Source organism: Pyrgilauda ruficollis, unplaced genomic scaffold, assembly GCF_017590135.1.
Source record: "Pyrgilauda ruficollis isolate IOZ18807 unplaced genomic scaffold, ASM1759013v1 scaffold322, whole genome shotgun sequence".
In the NCBI taxonomy this organism is placed as follows: Eukaryota; Metazoa; Chordata; class Aves; order Passeriformes; family Passeridae; genus Pyrgilauda; species Pyrgilauda ruficollis.
The window spans coordinates 93,353-117,824 of record NW_024524623.1 but is presented as its reverse complement, the minus strand read 5'-3'; the positions used below and the strand labels follow the sequence as shown (position 1 = coordinate 117,824).

The window sequence follows — 24,472 nt, the reverse complement described above, 5'->3', positions numbered from 1 at the left end:
CAGGTGCTCCTGCCAGAGCTCCCAACAGCCGTGAGGGTGAGGAGGCAGTTTTGGACGTGTTCTTTGCCGTGCGATGGGACAACAGAGTCCAGACAGTTTTCGTCGGCCCTTCCAAGTCACGCCACGAGTCCATGGTGCGAGCTCCCGTGTGGAGCTCCGGCTCTCTGGGCTTTATTCTCGGGCACCCCGAGCCCCGCGGCTGCGGGGAAAGAGGGAGAGAGACGAGGATGGGGGCAGGAGGTGGGATAAGGGTGGGTAAGAGAGCGGGATGACGGACAGAAGAGGGGTAGAGGGGGAAGAGAGGGGAGTCAGGTGAGGAGAGAGGCGAAAAGAGGAATGGGGGGGGTCGGGGATGTGCAGGAGAGCAGGGGAGAGGGTGCAGAATGCTGGCGAAGGAGGAGAGGAAGGGGGGGTTGGAGGGAAAAAGAAATTGAGATAAGGGGGAGACGAAGGAGGAGGATAAGGGTAGGAGAAAGAGGGGAGAAAGGAGAGAGGTACAGGACGTGGGGGGCCTCACCGGGGCCCCGCCGGGGGAGCCCAACCCGGCTGCACCCCGACAAGCTCGGAGGGAGCAAACAGCGCAGGGGGCGAGTTCCGGGCATTAAATCACCTCGGCCCCGCCCTGCGCACCTGAGCCGGGCCCGGCCCCGCCCGGCCCGGGATGGCGGCGGGACGATCGCTGCCGGCCCCGCCCCTCTCACCTGGGCCGGGATGGGGCTGCGAACGGTACCGGGAGCGGGGCTTCGGCTCCGGATCCATCGGTGTCTCTGGTGGTCCGGGCGGTGCCGCCTCTCCCCTGCCAGGCGGGCTGCGGGTCCCGGCCCCGCAGGACCGGGGCGGGATTGGGGCTGGGATGGGGACCGGGCTCGCCGCGGGCAGGAAGAGCCTCTCCGGGCCGGGCGCTGGGACCGAGCCCGCCGCTGCCGCTCCTGCTCCGGCTGCGGCCCCGCCGCTGTCCCCGGGATACCCCAAATCCCCCAGGCCCCTGCAGCGCCAGGCTTTTTTTTTTTTTTTTTTTTTTTTTATCCCGCGAGGGCAGAGAATTGTCATGGAGAAGCCCCAAAGCTAAAGGATATGGGGTCTGGGTTGGGAAGGGGGAGGTCTGCCTTAAATTAAAACGCACTGGAAAAAAATTCATCTGTGGAACAGTTCATTACCTCTCCCGGACCGGCTTCTGTGTGAGCGGCTGCGATTCCAACTCCTCCCATGGGATTTGCAACCTGTGGGGCTCTAATGAGCTGTCATGTGCTGAGCACGAGAGAACATAATGGGAAATCTCTCTGGATCAGACAGTGTCCCAAAGGTCTGGCAGCGCCTACCCAGGCTCCTGGGATATGACCATCTCTTGTCTCACCTGGTGGTGAAGCACGGGTGATGATCTCCCCTTCAAAGGGTTTTTTGGCATCTGCAGTGACACATCGGCTGCCTGCTGTTACTGGGAATGTGATCAGTAACAGAGACGTTTCTCATAAAGAAAACTGGATGAGCAAAAAGGGATGTTTTGTTTCTTCACCACTGCCCTTAACTCATAGACTCTGCCTGTGACTCATGAAGCTCTTGTAAGCATGGGAGAGACAAACTGTGACCATGGTGTTGATGGGAGTTGTTTCTCCATCACATGGGCAAGAAACTCATGCAGGACCTAGAAGGGATACATGGCCTTTTATCTCCCTAAGAAATCTGTTACTTTTGTACCTCAACAGTTAGGATATTTATCCCACTATAAAACCCATAACACCTTCATAAAGATGTACAAATTCAAGCAGAAGACAAGCATAATATGGTGTCTCACATGTTTCAGCTATTCCATTAAGGCTTATCATACAAGTGTTTATCTCAACTTACACAAATCAAGGGGAAACCCGACACTCCCACTCTCTGTCCTTCATTACAGCAACTTCTCTGTGCAAAAAGGAACACAATTTCTGTTCCAGTACTACTACTGGGTCATCTTTGCAGCCTTAGTTGTTATTATAGCTCAAAATTTGTTCCTTGGAATTTGATGGTGAACTGCTGTTATTGTTGATTGGATAAAATATGTATTTATAAAAAGGAAAGGCCATAATTTGCTTAAAACCTGTTTGATGGAGTTGATCCTGTTTCTTTAAAGTTCCATTTCCTGCTTATGTCAGCTTTATTTCCATGAGGATTCAGCAACAAACTCATGAAAAATATATTGTACAAACTGGAATAAAATCTAATTTACTTTCTTTTTTGAAGGAAAGATAATCCCTTTTGGAGCTAAGGCTGCTCAATATTTAAGGGGAATCAAATTAAAACAGGTCTTTTATCTCTGATTGTTTACCATTTGGAAGTTTATAGATGCTAGATCATTTTGCTATCCTACATACAAAGAGAAGGGTCTCCAGTTCTCTTCCCTCCCTTCAAAACTAAACCAACAAGTGTCCTCTGCACTCTGGCAAGCCATGAGCCAGAAGCATTTTTCTCTCAGAAGCAAAAAAAGCAAAAGGATGCATTTGCTGTCACTTACACCCATGACACTTGATGAAATCCGTGAGGTTATTCAATTCCAAATGGAGACAGAATTTGAGCAGAAATTAATTTTCAGACACCTGTGAATTTTCGGTCTGTTTCTGTTACTTCCTGCAGGTAAAATGTCTGTATTTACTGGATTTTTCCAATTCCCTGCTTGCACCTGCTGGTTTCAATTGAGCTTTAGAGTTTCCCCTGGCAGCTGAGAGGCTTCTTTTCCTTCTAGAGGCTAAAATGAAGGTGAAACAGGCACATGCCAGGTCTGTGTTACATCAGGAGAGGGTGCTCAAAGCTGGCAAGCCGTGAGGATCCTCTCCCTTGGCATCTGTGCCACTCCCAGCTGTAAAACCTCAAATCCACACTTACCACAGCCACACCGAAATTGCTCTTTCTCCCCATGCAGATTTGCTGACCAGCTTTTTATAGTTCAGCATTACCAGTATTAAAAAAGTATCATTCTAAGCTAGTACAGAAATAAAAGCAGGTGAAAGAGATTTCTTATATCTACCTGTACAGTTAAACTTCCAAAAGCACTTGCATTTCTTTGGAGTGTAAGGATGAGACCTTCAAGGTATGTAGATATTTATTTGCCATCAAAAAACACTTAAGCTGATCCAATTTTCTAAAAACATTTCTATCAGTACATTTTTCTTTCTTATGCAGATGTTTATAAATGAAATGATTGTTGCACAAGGATGCAAAAACTCTGTCACCCTTCCCAGCTTCAGCAGACAAACCAACCCATACAGATGGAGTGCAAGCTCACATAGACTTGAACTTAAAAGGCTAAGTTTTCTTCTTGTTCCTTACACATTTTTCTTAATTTCTTTCCAAAAAGACAGGAGTCAAGAACACAGGATTTGGAGGCTTTAACAGGCAATAGCTGGAAGCAGCTGAGCTCTGCCTGCTGCCAAGTTTTATTATTGTGTTGTGCCTCTCCTCACAACAACCACCACTTCCACAGACACAATATTTATCAAACATCATCTCCTTTGAAATTAAACACCCATAACCCTGAAAAACACCAAATCCTGTGGCTGTATGCCTTGATGAGACCTGGGAGAAAACAAAGACTGTTTTGATGGGACCAGTCCCATCCTCAAGAGCATGGGAAGCACACTGGTGAGGGGAAGGAAAGCACCAAGCGCTGAACACAGACTGCAGTCGTAGGGAGCTCACAAATCAGTGTGCCAGCAGCAATCCAGAGTACACAGCAGCAGAGGGAAGGCAGACAGACAGGAACGGACCACACACAGCACAGCCACCAAGGAAATGGAGCAGAAAAGCACTCCAGCTTCTCCCCACATCAGCAGCCCTCCCATGAGCAGCATCAGCACAGGGGGCAGGCTCAACCTCAGCCTTGCTGGTGGCCAGAGGTGTTGGGTTAGCAGTGAGCAGCTGCCAGAGAGTTCTCATCATCCTGTGGAAAATGCTTCCTGGAGATATCCCAAAGCTGCTGGAGGGATTCTTTATAGGGCAAACACTGGCTGCACTCCCACCCTCCATTACCACACTGTAATTCCTGGGCAAACAGCTTTGCTGCAGGAAGTAGGAAAGCTTCCCAGGTCCTGGGCTTGATCTGCAGCACAAACACAGCTCCCAAAGCCCAGGAGGCCAGGACAGCATTCCTCAGAGACAGGAGAGCAGGAGTGAGCACAGGAACACTGGGACAGGGACATGCATGGCCCAAGAGGATAAAAGCCTTCCTGGGAATCACACATGCCCTGATGTTCCTGGAGATCCCAGCAGTCACTCTTTTGTTTCTTTCTCCAGGAGCAGCATAAATCTTGTGCTGATGATCAGAAGATGCAAATGCACACAGCCATGCTCTCAGCTGGTGGAAACCAGCCCAGCTTTTGGCTGCCAGCTGGGGAGGAGATGGTTTGGTGGGAGATGCAAACCTAGACAGCAGCACCAAATATTTCCTTCCCTCTGCTAGCTGGAAACAGAGTGCTGACTTGGCACTTGAAGACAATATCTCAGGAGCTCTTTGGCTGACACATAGCAAATAGACAGCTAAAGTACTGCACAATTAGTGGGTTTATGACATAGAAAATTGATGACAAAGTCCTTCATGTGATCAGTCCGTGTTCACCAGTGACAAAGGAAACAGCAGGTCCTGAGCATGGAACCTCCTGGCTGGCAGGACAAGGGCCTGGTGGCACATTCCAGATGCTTGTGCTGGGAGAACAGAGCAGAGCCAAGCCCTGAAGTCAGCTCCTGAATAGTCACAGGAGCACCTGCAGGCTCAGAGGGACTTGCTGACACCCTGCTGCAACACCCTGAAGGGAAGAGCCAAACAACACTGGACTGTGCACCTTGACTGCTCCTGTGAGCTGGGCTCGCTGCTGCCAGGCCAGGCCAGCTGCAGCTCTGCTGTACCTGCAGCCAGTTTAGGAGAGGTGATGTCCAGGAACCCAGGGGGAGCAGGCAGGAAGGTGGAAAGATGAATCGCTTCACCCTGAAAATCTTAAGTGGTATTCCAAGGTGTCACTAAAGGGTTAAATTAGCTGTAATCTCTTCTGGCCTTATTTGCTGCATTCAGACAAGCAGGACAGATAATCTCACCCTTCTGCATTCCAGTTTTCCCCCTGAGCAGAAAGATGGGCTTCATGTCAGCAAAGAAGCTGAGATTGTCCCATTTTTGGGGGTATGTACCAAATTTCCTTTACATCTCAGTGACATCTGTCCCTGCACCTGTGTGAGACATGTTGACTGTCACCTCTGCTGCTGGGAGTGACGAGCTCTCTGAGGAAAAGGACACTCGGTGGTGACCATCTGCGTCAGAACCTTCTTCCTCCTCCTCCTCATTCTTCTGCAGATCTTGGTCACTGTCATCATCATTATCATCATCTGCTGCATTGTCCTCAATCACTTCAACCCTCTCTCCAGCCTCGGGGTCCACATCAGTCTTAAACCACACAGCTTTGTAGCCATCATCTGCCACGTGCCTGTCTGTTTTGAGGATTGACTTCACTTCTTTCTCCTGTCCAGCCTCTTCTTCCTTTTCTTCCTCTTCCTCTTCCTGGTCAAAGATGACAGTGGAAGCTATGGAGCTCTTTGGGAGACTCTCTGTTTCCTCTGCACTGGAGAAGTGTGAGGCAAATGCTGGCTGCTCTGGCACAGGAGACTCTGCCCGGACACTGCTGGTTTCTGATGTCTCATGCTGCTTGGTGCTCACATCTGGCTGTTCATCTTCCTGGTAATATTTGTTCTGGTGACCCCCAGAGATTTCCTTGGAAAGCTACAGGAGGAGAGACACATTGTGACTGTAGTGACAGGAAAAGTGGGGCAGGAGGGATGGGGCGACTGCAGTGACTGAGCTCCTGCTCAAGAAAGTTCAGCTTGGATGGCAGTTAGACCTATTTGAAGCCAGGGAAAGCTGCAGATCCCTGGAAGAGACATTTTTTATTGGCTCCATTTCTGGAGTTTTCTCAGGTAAGCGGGCTTGTTCTCCAGGAGGGCTGAGCACCAGCACCACACACGTGGTGGTTTGTACCCACCCCATTCTGGGTGGATTCAGCGGGATTTCCCTCACTCAGGGTGGAGGACTTTTGTTACCCACCTGAGCTATGTGCTCTGCACTCAGGTCTAGGCTCCTGGCAGGCCCGGCCTATGGCACAGACCAGCATCTGGTCAGATAAACTACACCTTAAACTTGCAGTGACCAACCTGCCAGGGACCTGAGAGGTCCAAAATTAAATAGCTCAGGGGCAGACAAGTGTCTGAGCCCAGGTTTTGGGATCAGGTATGAAGGGACTCTCCTCTCCTTTGATTATGGATGATGGACAGTGGTTTATACCTCAGACAGGTGTTTTTCAGAGACTGTCCCTGATATGTGTCACTTTTATCCTAGATTTTGTGCTCCACGGAGCTGTGGTGATCTCCTTACCATGTCTGCTCATCATCCACCACACAGCTCCAGAGGCAGAAAGAACAGCAGCAAACACCACCAAAGTGATGCTACCTCTGCAGACTTTGTCTTGGGAGTGATTCACCACCTTCACACAAATGTGAGGTACTTGGGCAGCCCATCCATACTTCAAAGCTTCCTCAGATCCCACTTCCTAACTCTTAGAAGTTCAGGTACAAACAAGGCACTTACCTTTTTCTTCACCAGGTATTTGAAAGGTTTTCTGTACCACCTACTGGATTTCCATATCAGCACTCCAAGGAAGACTAAGGCAATTAACAGCAGTGCTGCTAATGTGCCCCCTAAGATAGCCATGTCCTGAGCAGAGTACATCTTGTCAGAGGGGGTTACAGCTGCAAGGATAACAAACCAGTGTTACAAAGCCTGAAACTGGCAGGCAGCGTTTTCCAACACAACCCTTCACTGTGGGAGAAGCTCCAATCAATTTTTGAAAGGCAAGGAAGCATCCTGTGCTGCAGAATGTGACAGTCATATATCTGATACCACAGAAAATATTTTTTTTTCTGTCCTAAAAGCAGAGGGCTTCTTTTTTAATCACACAGAATATTGTAATTTCCAATAAATTCCATGAAGTGGAAATAGCAGCCGTTTACAGGACAGTGACTTTTACCCCATGATTTAACTAAGTTAATAAATACCTGACTGCATCAGGCAAGCAGATGCTACATGGAGTAAAGCTATTTAGTTCTTTGACTTTCCCACTCCACCCTTTTACACCAGAATGCAAAATGAGATTTGATTGTATGTCTGTGTATGAAAATGCAAAGCTTCCTTTCATCTGGAACATCCTCTCCAATACAGATGAGCACGTCAAAATAAGAAACAAAAAAACAGAATAGGAAATTGGAAAAGCATTAGAAAGTCCCCAGGACAAGAAAACCTTTCTTGCCCTTTTGTAGCTGTAACAATATTGCTCAGTCTGCTCAGGAGCAGCTTCTGCTTCCAGCCACTGGTCAGGGTCAGGTGTTTGTACAGAGGTCGACACCAGAGTGGAAAGACAGTACCATTCTCAGCTTTGCTTGCTGCTGGTGGGATTCTTTAAGTTTCCAGTTTCATTTTGTAGTGTAAATGACTCTCATTAATGATTAATGAAACAAGGTTTTGTTCTCCTGCTGACCTGTTTATTATAATGGAATTGGAGTGTTCCCTCTGCATTTGATTCCGCCCTCAGTTTATCATTAACACCTTGGCAAGGATTTAGGACTTCAGGGAATTTTTGCTGCTTAATCCTGTATCCTGGGGAGCCACAGCTCACAGAGAATCCCAGAGCTGTGTAAATCTGCATATTCAACAACATCATTGCTTGGTGTGGCTTAAGCAGCAAAGGCAAAATTTCAAAGTTGCCCAGAAGTGTTGGCACATGCTTGGAGCATTTATAACTCTGTGAGCTCACACATGGACTAGTTTTATGCTGGGCTGTGCCCTTAAATGGGGATTCAGTGATTTTTAGCTGTGAAGTGGCACTGCCTTTAGGGAATCCAAATTTACACCCAGGAACCCACTTGTTTTTCCCACCCCACAATGGTGGTGACCAGAGGGGGAAGTGACGGAACTTCAATCACACATCATCGTGAAGAATCCAGTGGAGTCTGGGCATTGTCTGCCTATCCTGAGATAAAAATTCATTGCTATTGGTTCAGCTTAACTCAAAGCATAAGAAGTTTCATGAACTTCAATCCTAATTTATTTATAATACCAATTTAAGAGTCATTTCTCAGCAGTATGGAAGTGTGAGCTGTTTTCACATTGACAAGGTTAAACAGTAGCCAGAGGGTTATGTACGAAGCCTCATGTCTCTCTTATTACTCATGGGCTGTTTCTCCTGTAAGACCATAAAATTCTGGTGTAAAAGACCCTGACCTGTCCTGACCCGAGTAGAAAAGCTTTGCTCACAGGCAAGCCTGGCTCTGGGGTGTGCCAGCTGCCCTCTGCTCTGCCTCAGACAGGCAAGAACATTGCAGTTTTCTCTGTGTTTGGCTAAAAAGGAGCAATGATGTAGCAAGGTCTCCTTTGCCATGAAAAGACATCCTGGGTTATTTCCCATCATGAACCAATCCCAGATTTAGCTTTGGAACAACAAGAAAAGACACTTCAATACACAGCACCACTAAAGTCTCGAGAGGCTTGTCAAGGCATGTGGTGACTATGCTGTGAGAATGTTGTTGGGCTGTTTTCTCTGTAGGGTTGGGCTTGGCCTCAGCCCTGGCCCACAGACTTCAGCAGGTGACCCATCATGGCCAGTTTGCCACAGAAATAGAAAAGACTCCCCAGAGCAGAAAACAGAGACCCCCCCTGCCCCAGCCTACCTGTGGCAAGGATGACCTCCACCACAATTATGGTGCTTGCCTCCTGCAGGCTCAACACATCTTTTCCAACAGCCTATGGGAACATGGGAAAGAGATGGCTTAGACTTCCAGATCTCCAGCTCACTCTCAAGGTTCTGTGGAAGGCCTTTTGAGGAGAAAGTATCTTGTCCCTATCCTTACCACAGCTGTTCACTGTGGCTGGACAGCCTGGTCACAGGAGAACAAGAGCTCTGAAGATTCCCTGCTCTGGAAGTGGATGAGCTGAAGCACGTCCCTGCTCTGTGTTCAGCTCCCAGCACAGTGCAGAGCACAGGTTCTGAGGCAGTGTGGGGCAGGAGCAGCAGGTGATGGCACCTCTCTGTGCTTGCCTGTGGAGCTCCAGCAGTGCTGTGGCCAGGCTGGTTCTGACAGCCCCACAGGACATGGCACAGTGCCAGGCAAGCCTTAGGCAGGCATGTGGACAAAGAGAACATCCAGCTTCTCACAAGTCTAAAGTCACAGACTGCTTCTTTGACCCAAGCAACAAGATGATTTGGATTCCTTCTCCCTTCCACACCCCTGGCAGAACACCCACGAAAGGTGCCCTACCTGGATGGTCACAGTTCCTGGGGACTCCAGCACCTTGTTGGTCAGGATGAGCCCATCCCTGGTTACGATGAAATCGGTGCTGTTTTTGAGATAGTACTCCATGTTGGGGTTGACTTTCTGAAAGACCAGAGAGTGGATGATCAAACCTCACTGTGCTTCACATGCATCTTCCCAAAAACCCCTTGGCAGGATTTGCCCAAAACACCTGAGGTACGAGCAGGTGTGGAGAGTAATAAATAAACCTGGGCTGAGCAGGTGAGAAAGGCTGAACTCAACTGCATTCACCCTGTTGCTCAGATGCAAGGAACATATCACAAAAACATAAAAAAAAATAAAAATCCTAAGTCTTAATCCAGTTTGTGTTGGCAACTTTAGTAACTGCTTAAGCAAAACACACCTATGCAAGTGATGTGTGTGGGACTGGCTTTGGAAGAGGGGAGTCCAGCACCTTCTCCCCATTACACCACACCATAAGTGGTTCTGGTATCTGTGGAATTTCCAAGGGAATATAACATGGAACACTAGAGGACAACGTGTTTGCCTCTCCACACCTCCCCTCCCTCGTGTTTCCTGATCCTGCTTTAAGCCTGAAGCAGTGAGACAGAACACAGAGCACTTTAGTTTCTTACATCAGGGAAATCCTCATCCATTGCTGTTATCACCAGGGGGGTGGAAGGATCTCCAGCTTGGTAGACGAAGCTTCTCTGGGGCAGCCCAACAAACACCATCCCATTGTAGACCCCCTTCTCAAAGTAGGGTGGAAAGTTGCTTTTATTGATGACCTTGATCTCTACAGTGGCTACAGAGTATTTCCTTATGTTGCTGACCTGGGTGGCCTGGAGAGAAAGAGAGAGATGCCGGATTTCTGCCTCTGATGAGACATGAAAGGACAGGCTCGATCTGAAGCCTTCATCGACTCAGCAGAACGTGCCCAGGGTGAATTTCCTTTGCTGTCACCACCCACACCTGAGGGGAAACTCTCAACTCCTGCAGGAGCTTTGCTTGTGGGTTGGTGCAGGACATAGGTCAAACACTGGGCCCTTCAAAAGAAAGGGAGTAACCGAGTTATTTTTGAGGTCACTGGCTGCTGTCACAGCCAGGCTGCTGCTTCCTGGAAATCCAGCTGTGCTGGGTGGTGGGCTGTAATGTCATCACTTACCATAACTTGCAACAGAAAGGTATCCAGGGAAGTCACTATTTTGTTCATGGTTAGATTCCCTGTGTCTGCATCCACTGAGAACACTTCATTTGTATTCCCTAGAGAAAATGCAAAGACCATTCAACCATCAGATTCCTTCATAAAGTGACCTGGAGCTCACAGACTAATTCTTCCACATCTTAGTGAAAATACCCTTAAGGATTTTTCCTTGGGTAAATACCATTTTGCTGTTTTCCTTGCCTGCCTGGCTGCTCCAAAGAATGGGAGTGATGGCCAAGCATACAGAGGGACACATTAGATATGTGTGAACCCAATTAAATGAGGCAGAACAACAAAACTTGGCATTTCCAGTAGCTAGGCCCACAGATTGTCAATCTAAAGTATGATAAATGCCCAGAGCCTCTGGTGCAGTTTGAGGACTGAAAATCTCCATCCAGTTCCCAGTCTGCTCTGGGAATGCTTATTTCTCTCTACTGATTACAAAAGGAGTCTAGACACAAACCTTGTATTTATGTACAGGTAGAAATCAGATTCCTGCATCTGTGTGGGAGTCATGGAAGAACCTATGTTGGATACATGTTGTAAGATAAGCAGAACTTTTAGTTCTCTTCCTCACCCTGAGACACTGTGGGCTCTCTGTTGACAAGGATCTCAGTCATTGACTGTGGGGAGGGAGGCCACACTCCATCCAAATGCCAGTGGAATTTAATGTTCTCTAATACATTTGGTATCAGGAGGATATTCACAACTGTGCTGCCATGAGGCATAATAGGTAAGGGGAGAGGAATACTTCACTTGACCAATATGACCTTTGCCTTGATTCTAAACAAGGCAGATGAGATAGTGGCAATATGCTGGGGAATAAAAACATAATTCTGGGCAACGAATAGAAATTGGGCTGATAATGTGGGAATTTTAGGTACAGCTCAAAGTGCTGTAATGCATGAAAGTAGCATGACCAGATTGACAAAATCACATCTAAAAGCTTAAACATAAAACATGTCTCATCTCACAAAAAACCAAAATCTTTTTGAAACATATTTCATTGAGATCGGTTTGTGGGACTGTACTTCTTTTTTCTCTCTGTACAGTCTGTTTCTTCTACTTAATCGGCAGTGTTCTGTGGCTCTAGTTATATTTCTGTGGCAGAAACAGAGGGGCAAATCCGAGGCCCCCCCTCTTGGCAGGCACCACAGGAGAATGAGCAATGTTCCTTGTGGAAGGTGACAAGGTCTACTCACCCCCAACAATTCTGTACACGATTCTGTCACTGATGGTGTAGTCAGGGTCGACAGCATAGATGGGTCCTGGCTCCAGGATGAGTGGGTCCGTCTGCAACAGCAAGGCAAACAATCACACACCACAAGGCAGGACCAGATCAGCAACTGGAGCTCTCCCAGCCCACAGCAGATTCCATGGCTCTGCCTGGACAGAATGGGATTTATTGCTGGGAGGTGTCTGTGACAGGGTGGAGGTGAGACAGCCTTGAGCTGGTGTTCCAGCTCTTGCCTCTCCTGTGATGTTCTGTAGGAGCAGACACAAGCAGTGCTGCTTGGGGAGGGGCATGATGAAGGCTCCTTGTTCTGTGAATCATCTGCATTATACTGGAGACCAGCACAAGCTCATGGAAATGATTCAGTGCTTCCCCCAGGGGCACTGTCTGAGCCCTCCTGCTCACCGACATCTCGGAGATGTTGACCCTGCCGGAGTAGGGGCTGCTGATGCAGACACTGGTGTCGTGGTAGAGCTGGGTGCAGGGCAGGAACCAGGGTGCCCGGGTGTCACTCTGCTTGATGGTGATGGTTATTGTTGCAGTGGCCGTGTTGGTGGCCTCAGGGCTGGTCACAGGCCTGTCCTGCCCCCAAGGCAAAGCACACTCGTGAGACACAAGTTTCACTGCCAAAACAAGGGCCCATCTGCACAAAAGCAGTGGAATGGGGCCCTTTAGCCATTGTCACTCCGTTCTGTTTAATTAGAAATTTATGTGAGAGTAGCTAAAGCAGTAGGTTATCTTGTTCTGCTGACAAAAGTGGGCTGACTGCAGGTCTGTCACTGGAATTATGGAGAGGGAAAGGCTGCTCTGAGTGCCCCCCCTCCCCTCCCTCCTGTTATCCCAGAGATGTCCTATCCAGACTCATCCTTCAGGTAAGAGGGACCACGCAAACGAGGCATTCTGTTCTTCCCCACTTACCCTCGCGTACAAGAGCAACGTTGTTGAATTAAATTTGTCATAGTCCAATGCTGTTTGTAAATAAATTTCCGGGTTATTAACTCCTCTTATGGCAAAATAACCGTCTGTGTTCTGGCAAGGGAAAAGGAAAAATCCTATAGCAGACTCAATTACAGACACATTCCAAATCCTTCTCATTGCTATCTTTGTCATCCCAACTGGGCCTTTTATCCTGGGGACCTGGATGAGGGGCACTGTGGGAATGTCTGATCTACTTAATTTTTGGTACTGCACACTGGAGTTGCCTGGCTTGTCAGAAAGGTTTGTTCTTGTGAATTTCCTCTCCCAGACCTCCTGCTTTGACTGCCCACCTGCTCAGCAGCTTCTGGATTAAATCTATCACCTCATTCATTTCCTATATTTATCAAGGTGCCAATAATCCTTGATTTTGGGTCCCTAATAGCCAGCAATCTCACTTCCATGCACAAAAAAGGTCAAAGATGGCTCAGCCTTTGAGAGCTGGCAGGATCACCCTGCCTTAGCCTAATACAGCTGGACTGAAAGAAACTGTAAAGCCGAGTTGAAATATCATGAGTTGCATTTTACTCTATAACCTTCTGCACTTGCTTTGGTTCTCCTTTAATCTTATGCCTCTGAATTCCTAAATCCCTATGGATTTACACAAATGTGAATGCACAGTCTGATCCCAGAGCTGAAAAACTGGTGGTTTCTGTTCACAGAAACTTAAATTCCCTGGGGATATAGAGGTAACAGGCACTGTTACCTCTATATTTACTATGTTTATATTTATTATGCTGCTGTCTGTTCTCTCCACAACACTTTTCAAAAAATGCAAACATACATTTGATTCTTCTCTTGAATTTCCTTTTGATTTTAGTTTACAGCCAGCTCTTGCACTCTAGGCTGGCATTGGTTTAACTGGGTGCACAATCCATCTCCTGTGCTGCTGTTGGCAGCTAGGGCAAGGACTGCTTTCCCCATCAGACTCAGTGCAATTCTGAGCTCCCTGAGGTACAAAGGTCTCCTGATATGTTTACAGATCATGCCAACAAGACTTCCCTGAGTCATTATGGCTCTGAATATTCCAGATGAAAGTTTAATCTGTATAGTGCATTAAAAGTGTAAGCCATAAGAGAATTCAATACCTGCAGGATTGATGGCTCTGTTCTGCTAACCGAATCAATGTTTAGGTTTTGTAAAAGTTGAGTGAGCTAAATGCAGTGACCTTCTCCTCAAAGCTGGGGCTCTTCTGAATCTAGCTTCTCCAGAGCTACTGTTTGTCCCCAGGGTTGCTCACCTGCACTGTGGTAGTGAGCTCATAGTAGATGGTGTCCAGGTCAGCATCAGTAGCAGTTACTTCTTCACGGGCTACAATGACTGTGTCCACTTCTGTATCCTGAAAAAACACATTGTTGTAGTCATTGTCTGTGTGAAATGGGTTGAAGTCCTCTCCCTGCTGACCCTTCCTCAGTCCCACAGCACTCAGTGAGCAGTTCCCTCTTCCCTTCCCAAAACCCCTTACCTCTGGGACATCCCTGGTGATGTTTGGCTGTGGAAACACGGGGGGATTATCGTTCTCATTCAGAATGGTGACTAGGATTGACAAGGAATCGCTCTGCAGAATGGGCAAATCAAAGAATCAAAGACAAAAATAGACTGTTGGGGCTGATCCTGCTTTGCAAAGTGACCAGAGGGGATGGTGTAAGGATGGGGACCAGATGGTGCTGGGGTTTGCAGCCAGCCCATGTCCTGGGGCAGGATTGTGGGCTTGTTGCCACCTCCTCCCCCCTGGCATAGCCTTGGTGCTCCGTGGCTATGAGAGCAGCGTGTCTGTCCACAAAGAGAAGGACATCTGCCCATCCCAGTGTGAGAATTAAGAGCAGAGGGAAGCAGGTGCTGCCTGCAGAGCCTTGTCCCAGGACTCAGCCATAGGAGAGCACTCACCTGGCCAGCAGGGTCCTTGCAGGTCAGGTACAGCAGCAGCACAGGGTCTTCCTGCATGAAAACCAAACCCCATCACTGTAGAAACAGCCCAAGAGAAAACCTCTGGCTAAAGCAAATGAGCCAAATTCACGTGTTGCTGAATCAGAAATGCCGCTGGGCCTTCTCTTATTTTAGGTGTATCTAACTTTTCCTTTCTTTCCTTAATGCTGGGATCCTGTTTATGGTGATATCAAATCAACCCCATCTTCCAGGCGCTCTCCCTGCAATTCCTGTAAGGTGTTGGCAGAGCTAATCTGCCATTCTCTCTCACCTCAGGTGAATTAAAATAGATTCATTTTAAAATTGAATAAATCAATTATATGCAGCAAGTACAGTGGCACCTGCGGGATGTTAACTCAGTTGTTGCTTTTCACTCAAATAAAAGTGAGTTTTTATATTGAAAGGGAACTTAAGGATGCCTGTGGCTGTATACAGAGCATTTCAGGGAGCTAAAATCATGTAGCAGCCACCTAAGTGAACACAATGACCTTTTATACTGCCTTTCTGCTTCACACAAGATGACAGAATCCCAGAATGATTTGTGTTGGAAAGGACCTTAAAGTTCATCTCATTCCAACCCCCTGCCACAGGCAGGGACACCTTTCACTATCCCAGGCTGCTCCAAGCCCCATCCAACCTGGCCTCAGACACTTCCAGGGACGGAGCAGCCACAGCTTCTCTGGGAAACCTGAGCCAGGTCAGCACCCTCACAGGGAAGAATTTCTTCCCAGTATCCCATCTAACCCTGCCTTCTGGCAGTTTGGAGTCACTTCCCCTTATCCTGTCATTCTAGGCCCTTATAAATGGCTCTCAAACTCACACAACTGAAATAACTTCTTTCCTCTAGAAACAGGTAAAGAATCCCGGAAGACCAAGACTCCAGGTTGAAACTCATTGCATCCCAGCATTATCCATCCCATCCTTACAGCCTGCCAGCTAAAGGCTTACCTCATAGTCCACACATTTTGTCAGTCGCAGCTCAGAGCCCTCAATGGTGAAGAATTGGCCATCAGGGAAATTGGGATCAATTGTTAGGGTGAAACCTGGCTGCACATGGATGGTAGCCACCACATAAGGACACTTATTTTCAGGAACACTTGGGTTGTTGTTACTGACAGAACATCCTGGAAAAACAGACAAATAAGATGCAAAATTGCCCAAGGATTCACATTGTAAAGGAGCTGGGTGAGAGCTGTGGTCACAAGCTGTGCAGCAAAGGGGTCTTGGAGCGTAGCAACCTCCCACCTGTAACCCCCTCCCATGGGACACATTCCTCAAAGACATGGACCTCGTGAAAGAGCTTACCTGGTTCCTGTGCTGAAATCTGTGCCAAGAGGGGCAGCAGGAAAAGTGCAGACATGAGAAGCCAGTAAGGAATAGCCATGGTGAGCTGCCAGTTGCTGAAAAATCCCTTTAAAATCCCTTTTTCCAGTTAAGCTGATCTCCCTGTTCTGCCCTGTGCCCTTGTTTGTGTTCACCACTTTATGGCATCAAGAAACAGCAGCTGGCTGTGGATTGCTGTGGTTCAACCTTTGCCTCTTTGCCCCATTGGATGACTTATTGAAGGATTTACCAGTCATGAAACACGATGACACATAAATCCTTGCTGCTTCTTTTTTCTCTGGATCTTTCCTATCCTAAACTCTCTGTGGCAACAAGGATATATTTGAAGCAGTTCAGAACTCAGAGCCAAGCCTTTGCCCAGCTGAGCATGAAGGACAAGGGCTGGAACATGGGAAACTGCCTGTTTACTCCAGTCTCTCCCACAGGAAAGGGGGAAAATTTGGTTTCTGATGTGCCAGAGATGGGGTCTGTATCCCACAAGGTGAGCAAGTGGATCCCAGCAGTGACAAGGCTCACCTGCAGTCCAGGGAATGCCCAGCAACTTTGTAGGGAAAACATATCTCCTTTTACTGGTGGCTGCTCCTTGTAGAGATGCTTCCCAGAATCTCCTTCAAGGAGATTCCACACTAGGAGATCTTCAACTATTTGAATCTCAGCAGCTTCCTGAAGTTTTCAGGGGACCTTTGCTCTCACTGGTCTTTTAAAATTCATTCTGATTTCAGGAAGTTCTCAGATGCTGCGCCTCAGCCAGGACGTTTTTAGCGGCTTAATGAAATCCAGGCTGTCAACACTCCTTCCAAAAGTATTTCAAAAGGAATCTTTCCTAGCAGAGACTTCCTATGGACCAAAATGAGCAACTGCCAAGGTTTGTTCAGCTCCTCAGCAAGGAAATGGTGCTTAGATGTGCATTTGAGTGGGAACAGCTCCTTTTACAGGTGTCAGGTCCATCATAGATAGTGAAAACTGCTGGAGCAGGATGGGCTGGGCAGGGCTGCACAGCACAGCACAGGATTGCAGCTGAAGAGCCTTATTTTAGAGCTGCTCTCCAAAATCCATTGGTTTTACAGGAAAACTGGTGTGGCTGTTCCATCAAAGGGGGGCAATCTGCCTGTGTGGCACAGGGACAGTACATAAACCTCATTAAGTGGTGGGAACAAATTATTCCTTTGTCTTTAGTGGCTGTGACAAAACTGGGCCACCAATTCCAGGAGCAGAATGGAGAAGAAATAACTTTTACAATGAGTATCTCTGTTGTGTAGCTCTCAGAACATTTGTTTGCCATAAGACCTAACATCTGGCTTTGTTCCTGCTGCATGGAACCCTGATTCTGACCTCTGTGCACAGCTGCACTGTAGGCACTCCCCAGCCCCAGCCATGTGTCCCACCATGCCTCATGTAGGGGAATCCTGGCAAAATGCTCCTCCCCTGCATTCCTAATAATCCAAGACCTTGTAATGGAACCATCCTTATTCCAATTTCCCAAAGAGCAGCCAAGGCACAGGCACAGCTAACCATTTTTATTTGGGATCAGCAGCAGGCAGCCAGATGCCCACACAGAGTGGAAGGGATGTGCTTCACCCAGGCTCCATCTACTGACAGCAGTACACACCTACATACATTTCACTTTGGATAATCTCAGAGGTTTCATTGGTTTTTGACTGCTTTCCAGGATTATTTTTATTTATTTGCCTATCTCAAGAATTTTTCCTAAGCAAGAGCTTCCCTGTTTATCTTCAAGGCCATACATGTGCAAAGCTGTCTCCTTGGCTGTTTCTTTCCCACCACCTTCATTCAGAATCATCTGTATCTTCCTTCATGTCTGCAACCAGTTGCTTAGAGAAGGGGCAAATGTACTGGCTGGTAATGGCAGCAGCCTCCCTGGCATCTCTGTCCGAGCGGCTGTGGGAAGCGAAAAATCAGGAACAGTCTGTTATTTCTGGGACCATGAACTGTAGGAAGTGTGACAATGCCACCTTGTGACATTCCAGGATGACTCCAAAGAGGAGGTCATGATCCCCATAGAGGGATCATGGCTGCCTGCTGCCAGGCACTCTACAAATGCACAGTGGTGTTTCTCCCCCATTGTGGCACAAGGGGTACTAAGGGCCAGCTTATTCCTCCTAATTACAGTGATTTAAGAGTGAGGGAAAGTTGTTGGGCATTAGGAAAAGACAATGTCCAGGTGCTGGGACAACCATCCTGAGGTGTGTGTTTCAATAAGCAGCTGAATCCAGACAGGGTAGCAAAGCACATTTCCTAATGAGATAAATAATTGCTTCCATCCAAAACAACAACCCCTAGGAAATTATTAAGAAAAGACATTATTTTGCTTCCCTGGGTTTTACAGTTTTTAACAACTGACTTTTCTATGGTTGTTCATAAAAGGCTTCAGTATTGTGGGGCTCAGAGTCACAGAGGTGCTCAATTTCTCCCACCTACCTGGTGTTCAGAAAGCTCTGGTACAACCAGAGAAAGCAAAGTTCCTCAGGTTTGTTTACTCCCTCTCTCCCCTGCATGTCTGTGTTGACTGGGCCAGGAGAGCTGGTTTAGATAAAGAAAATTAATAATAATTAAACACCCCAAACCAATTATGTAACCACTACCACTGCAGAGCAGCACTTGCAGCTTGTGTTGTATCTGCTGCTGTGCTCACAGACGTGGCCTCAATGTGGGCTGCTGGCCCAGGGTGGCAGTGAGAGCCCCGGGTGGGGACGGGGACACCAGAGGTTCCCTCTCACCTGCGCTTGCGGCCCATGAGGTTTTGGATGAATTTCTGAACCTGGGCGTTGCCTCTCATCTTGCTGTACTCACTGGTGAACAGCCCATCCGAGTGCCTCAGGGACCTGTGTGGGGACAGCATGGGACAGCAGCTGCACCTCCCAGCCACGTGGGACTTCCCACGAGGCACAACAATGCCTCTCCTCCCACCACTATGGGGCCCTGTACCCCTCCCCTTCCCCTCCTCATCCTGGGCAGTCAGTGCTCCGGCTGGCTCTGCAGCTGGACAGCTCAGCTCCATGGGCAGCCCCTCAGGGCAGGGATCCCACATCCTGCTGGACACTTCCCTGCCCCAGGAGGGTGGGTGTGGCTGGTGCTCACCTGTCCTTGAGGCCCACCAGGTGCTTGACCAACTGCTGCACGTAGGCGTTGCCGTTCATCTTGCTGAGCTCGCTGTGGAAGAGCCCGTCTGCGTGGCGCTCCATCCTGCAGGGTGGAACAGGGAAGGGGGAGTCAAAAGGAATGGTTTAAAAACACACAAGAACAGCCATTAAACACTGCTGCCTCAAAGCAAGAGAGTTCCAAACACACATGGGCAAGAACTTGTGCCACTTTGGCAAAGTTTCACAAAAAAAGGGGGGAAAGAGGTTGTTTTAAAAACACCTTTATTAAACATCACATAGGAAAATGACCTGCTCTTGCTTTTACTGATGTAATCACCTTGCTACAAGGATGTGGGAATGTGGGGTTATTGGTGATTCAGCACAAAAGAGTAGGGCAAGAGGCTGGAGAAGTAATAAACAAATATCCAGAGACACAAAGTTGAAGAGCACTTAGAAAAGAACAGCAAAGACCAGCCCTTGCAGACTCCCTTGGTGAACTTACAGGGTTGGCTATTTCTGGTTATGTTTTCATGGGACCAGGGTGTTGGAAACAGAAACTCTCATCTTTATCAGCCTGCATAAGTGCACAGGAGAAAAACAGACGCAAGTGTCCTTGTAACTGTGTTTTATTTTGGGGTCACAAATTTTCTTCTGAATGAAATAAAATTAACTTTCCCATCCTTAAGCAAGAAAAAACATTTACAGTATTTGCACTCATTTAACTAAATCTGCTTAGGGAAGAAGAAGATTCATAAGCAAGCAGATGCAAGTTCAGAAAGGCAGCTAAAAGGCTGGGTTTTCAGCTAGCAGGCTCTTTGAACAAAAAACCATGGAGAAAAAGAAAGCAGAGTCCCAAGAAATGCTTACCTCTCCCAGGATGGCAGAGATGCTGAGAAGTGGGACAGGACAATCATGGGAATAATTACTTGCCACAGAGTTGTCATCATGGAAACCATGTTCTCTCCTGAAATAAAGCATGAAGTTTTGTGAGCAAGACAAGTGGCCTTGGTGTGTGTCTGGTGCACATGCCCCATTAAAGACAGGGATGTGGAAACACCACCACTGTAACTAAATAAAGCAGGAATTCCTGCCAGCAGAGATGAACACCTGGAGACATCTGCAAGGGGTTTTCAGACAAAAAAAAATTTACATATGATAAACAAAATTCATTCACATATAGAGGAAGGGCTCATGTGTGTGCCCATATCCATCTATCTTCTAACCTTTCAAGAAGGAAAAATGAAATAACACAGATTAGCAGTCACAGCAGGCCCTCCTATTTTGTTTTCTTGCTGAAATAAAAATAAAAGTACATTTTCTTTATCACAAGCCATGGCATGTTTCCCCCCTTTATTCCCAGGTGCTCACCTTTCCTCAAGGATCACACAGCAGCTCTACCTGTAATTTATAATGCACACCTTTATTTTTTGCCTTCTTCCTGCAAAGAAACAAACCTTCATCACTGTCCTGCAATCTCCCAAGATGGCACTTGCTAACCCCAAATCAAATCCTCCCAGTTGTTTTTTCACTTTATTCTGAAGCTAAACAGTACAAAGAACATGCCCGAGAATTCTGAACACTTTCTAGTCCCCGCTTCTGGGACTGTTTGCTGCTCTGGAAGTGCTGCAAAATGAGAAGAGGCACAAGGAGAAAGGACAAGAGTGAGGGATTTACACAGAAATTTATTCACTGTAAACCACAGGGCAAATATTTAATGGGGGCTGCAGAGCAAACAGATGAGAGGATGAAGGAACCACAAGCTTAATCTCACACACGCTTTGAGCTTTAGTGTTGTGTTTTCCTGCCTGATCCAGCTTTGAGGGGATGGAATAGTAAAGCAAGAAGGACATTTCAAAGATCAGCATCTTACTGGAGTCCAAACAAGGCAGACTCTCCAGTCCTGGGATGCAGGAGGAGCTGAAAACAGCCACCAAAACCACAGCATCCTTGGGCAAGGGGCACCTGAAGTCTCAGCCTGTCCTTCTATCTGCCCAATTGCTGTCACACAATTCCTTGACCCCAGGATCTCACTTCAGCATCTGGCCTCCCATGGGCTGGCATTTATCTGGGAGCACCATATTTAAGAAACCATTTTAAACCTCATCCCTGGCTCCAGAGTTTCCTCTCTCTTCATAACCTTTCTAGCTGCTAATCTGGTGATCAACTTCTCTTTTCTCTTTCTGGATCTAATTTTGTGTCCCCTGGGTAGACCATATTTGCTTGCTGAAGTTCCCAGGAGCAGTGATGGCTGTTGGGGAACTTCTCCTTCCTATCAATAATGATTTTTAAAAATTACCCACACCCCAAGAAGCAGGTAGATCTCCAGTGTCATCACTGAAGGGCTGTTTAACCTTAGCAGGACACTTCCAAGCTTTTAATTTTCTCCCCATTGATGCTGGTTTTAAATGACTGCAAATTCTTTGGCCAGCTGGGATCTTTAGCTGAAAGAACTACACCCCAAGCCAGCCTGGGAGCCCTGAGGAAGGAAACCCCCCATATTCCAGCACTGCTGCTCAGGACATGGATGGCCTCATAGCAATGGCTCAGTGAGGCATCAGAGGTCTGAAACCCACCCCCAAAGTGAGAGAGAGGGGAAGGCAGCCCGTGCAGCCCACCCACCCCAGCAGGACTCACCGACCCGTGTTGCTCTGGGCTCACAGCTGATGCTCCACTGCCTGCTCCTCTTGGGGACCCCTATAAATCTGCAGCCTTATCAGGAGCAATTATTTGAGTAAAGATATGGATATGAGCAATTATGATTAACAGCAAATAATGCAGTGGGGTTGGAATGTCCCTTTAATTACCTGATCAGGTCATTCACAGCAATTTGATGGAATATTTTTGCTGATGGATAATAATTCCTGCTTCTGCCTATAATGACATTTGTTGGGCAAACATCCTTGTACCAATTGATTCGCTATGATTGTCATCATTATTTCCTGGCTTTAATTACCTCTTGACAGGAGATTAATCTTCTGTTCTTGTAATTTCATCCTGGCTTGGGCTATGTTTGCAATTTCCAGGATCTGTCAGGGAGTCCCTGTGTGCACCAGTGATTTGGCTGAATGATGTGTCACTTTTTTAGGACAAGCATTGCCTGATCGGTAGGATCAGGGCTCACTTTTCCATGAGGGGACAACACCTTTTAAACTGTGGTTTCAACTGGGAAAGGTCTGCCAAACACAAATTCTGTCACAGCATCTAAAAAGCCAGCATACTTATACATGCATGGAAAACATTCTGAATGTATTCCCTGCCATTGCTGGGGTTTGGCTGGTCTCAAATACTGCAGCTAAAGGTGACTCAAAAATAGAGGAAGAAAATAGGATTACCCTTTCTCTCCTTCTTTGTATAGTATAAAGTAGCTTGGAAGGAATAAGGAATAATAATAATAAAAAAAATTAATCTTCCAACTGGAGAAATGGGAGCTGTATTACACTCCTTATCTATTTATCTTTTTCCTTGGAAAAGCAAAGGGTGTCCCCATGACTAAAGAACTGGGAGGGACAAGATTTTCCCCATCATCTTTCCCTTGGAAGAATGCCCCAGGGCCTGATGAGCAGAACCTCAGCCCTCCAGCTTGTGAGTGCAGGCTGCAACCAGAGCCCTGCATCAGGGACAGAGGAAAACAGCAGGGACATTCCAGGTCTCATTCCAGGGCTGGATCATCGAGAAATGCCATGGTCAGCACTAGGACAGGGGAGCCCATTTCCTGCTCTGGTCCAGGCATTTCCCAACTGCTTTCCTCTCCTCTGTGTACCTGCTTTCTCCAGCTGCAGCTTCTGCCTCTGCTTCTGCCTGCAGTGGTGGTGGCAGCTTCAGGTTTATAAAAGAGGCTGAACAACATGTAGGGAGGTCAGAATTAATAACGTGATTTTCCTTCCTTTGCAAACAACCTCAGGGGTCTGAAATGCCTCCAAGCTCTGGGGAAACTCAGTTTGCCACGAGAGGACAGAGAAGAGGTTGGAATGACAAAGTGGCCCCACGATGGCAGCAGAGGGTGTGTAACAGGACACTAAAAGGTTCTGGGGATTGGAAGGACATGAAAAAAGTAATCTGATCAACTATTTTGCAACAAAAAATGGGGTTTGCCTCCAACAGCAGGGGAAGAGTGAAAAGGTGAAGGGGTAGAAAATGGTGTGGCTATGCCCAGCACTGCTGCACCTTAATGCAGGTGACCAACGTGGGCTTGAGCTCCAGTGCAGCTCTGAAAGCCCCTGGTGAGGAAATTCAGGGCCATGAAGAGAACTCAAAAGCATTTTCAAGCTGAAATTTGTAACTGAATAAACCGGAGCCCAAACCAATTTCTCAGTCCTGAAACAACATCTGATTCTCCTTAACCAGAATTTACATCAAACTCTCATCAGGAGACACTATGGAAATAGGAGTAATAAAGAATCCTGCTAACAATATCAATTGAAAGGAGCTTTGTGAATTTGCACCTTGCTTCTCCCACTCTCCATTTGTGTGAACACTCCAAGTCCCAGCAGGGGAGTGGAGATTCCCCTTGCCTGCATCCAGCAGGCACAAAGCAGGACTAAATCACCCATTTAGATGAAATCTATAACCCATTATCTATGTGCAGCATCACTGCAGAGAAAAGCTTTCAGCTATTTTCTGGCTCTAAGAATGACAGAGAAATGACTGGCCTCACCTGATCCCTGCTGCTGTACCACTGCCATGCCTGCAGGTGCAGGAAGTCGGGGCTGGAGTGATCCCAGCCCCTGGCTGCCCTGACTGACCTGTCCACGGCACATAACCATTTTACAGGATTTTAACAAAGTGCCACAAACAGCTGACACTGAGCAGTGCTGAGGCTGTGCACACACACTCCTTGAAGACAGCAGGGAGAAATGCCCCAGGACAAGATGGAGAAGGGATCTGTGAGCTTTGGGGCCATGCCTGAGCTGCCCTGGGGACGCTGCCAGGTATAAAGCCATCAGGATCTTTGTGCAGTCACTTGTGCTTAGGCTTGACACCGACTGACGTGCCCAGCGTGGAGAGACCTGTGATGGGATGCATTAAGGAAATCCAGTTGCCATGGGTACCAGGGCTACTCCCAGTAGCCACGCTGATGCCTGGGGACACCCTCGTGCCAACAGAGAGCAAAGATTATGAAACACAGGGACCACCCCCCTTCAACACCCAGGCTGTGGTTACTGCTCTGTCTCAAAGGCATCAGAGCTAAGAATGGAACAGAGGAAGGTCTTTTTCCTCCTCCTTACAGTGGAAGGGTTCACCAAATCTGCAGTGTAAAAGGCAGCATCTTAGAGCCACGTTAAATGACTTAGCCCCAAATTTGGCAATATTTGAGAGATTGTGTGAGCCTGGCCTTTTTTGATGTTGGACGTAAAGACAAGAAACTGCATTTCA

General features: G+C 47.5%; 2 protein-coding genes across 2 annotated transcripts; both read right to left on the bottom strand.

The window, feature by feature from the left end:
- Nucleotides 1–5,161: 5,161 nt before the first annotated feature.
- On the bottom strand, nucleotides 5,162–16,041 carry CDHR5 (cadherin related family member 5). Its single transcript, XM_041474473.1, has 14 exons — nucleotides 15,960–16,041; nucleotides 15,603–15,778; nucleotides 14,616–14,666; nucleotides 14,194–14,286; nucleotides 13,969–14,067; nucleotides 12,672–12,782; nucleotides 12,159–12,335; nucleotides 11,722–11,812; nucleotides 10,481–10,578; nucleotides 9,951–10,157; nucleotides 9,322–9,438; nucleotides 8,734–8,806; nucleotides 6,599–6,759; nucleotides 5,162–5,737 (listed from the first exon to the last, which is right to left on the bottom strand). The coding sequence occupies exons 1-14, from the start codon at nucleotides 16,036–16,038 to the stop codon at nucleotides 5,162–5,164; spliced, it is 2,109 nt and encodes a 702-aa protein (XP_041330407.1). The 5' UTR covers nucleotides 16,039–16,041.
- A 1,744-nt stretch (nucleotides 16,042–17,785) lies between these two features.
- Nucleotides 17,786–20,055, bottom strand: LOC121357311 (VIP peptides-like). Its single transcript, XM_041474474.1, has 5 exons — nucleotides 19,966–20,055; nucleotides 19,098–19,207; nucleotides 18,737–18,841; nucleotides 18,438–18,539; nucleotides 17,786–17,897 (listed from the first exon to the last, which is right to left on the bottom strand). The coding sequence occupies exons 1-5, from the start codon at nucleotides 20,053–20,055 to the stop codon at nucleotides 17,786–17,788; spliced, it is 519 nt and encodes a 172-aa protein (XP_041330408.1).
- Nucleotides 20,056–24,472: the final 4,417 nt, after the last annotated feature.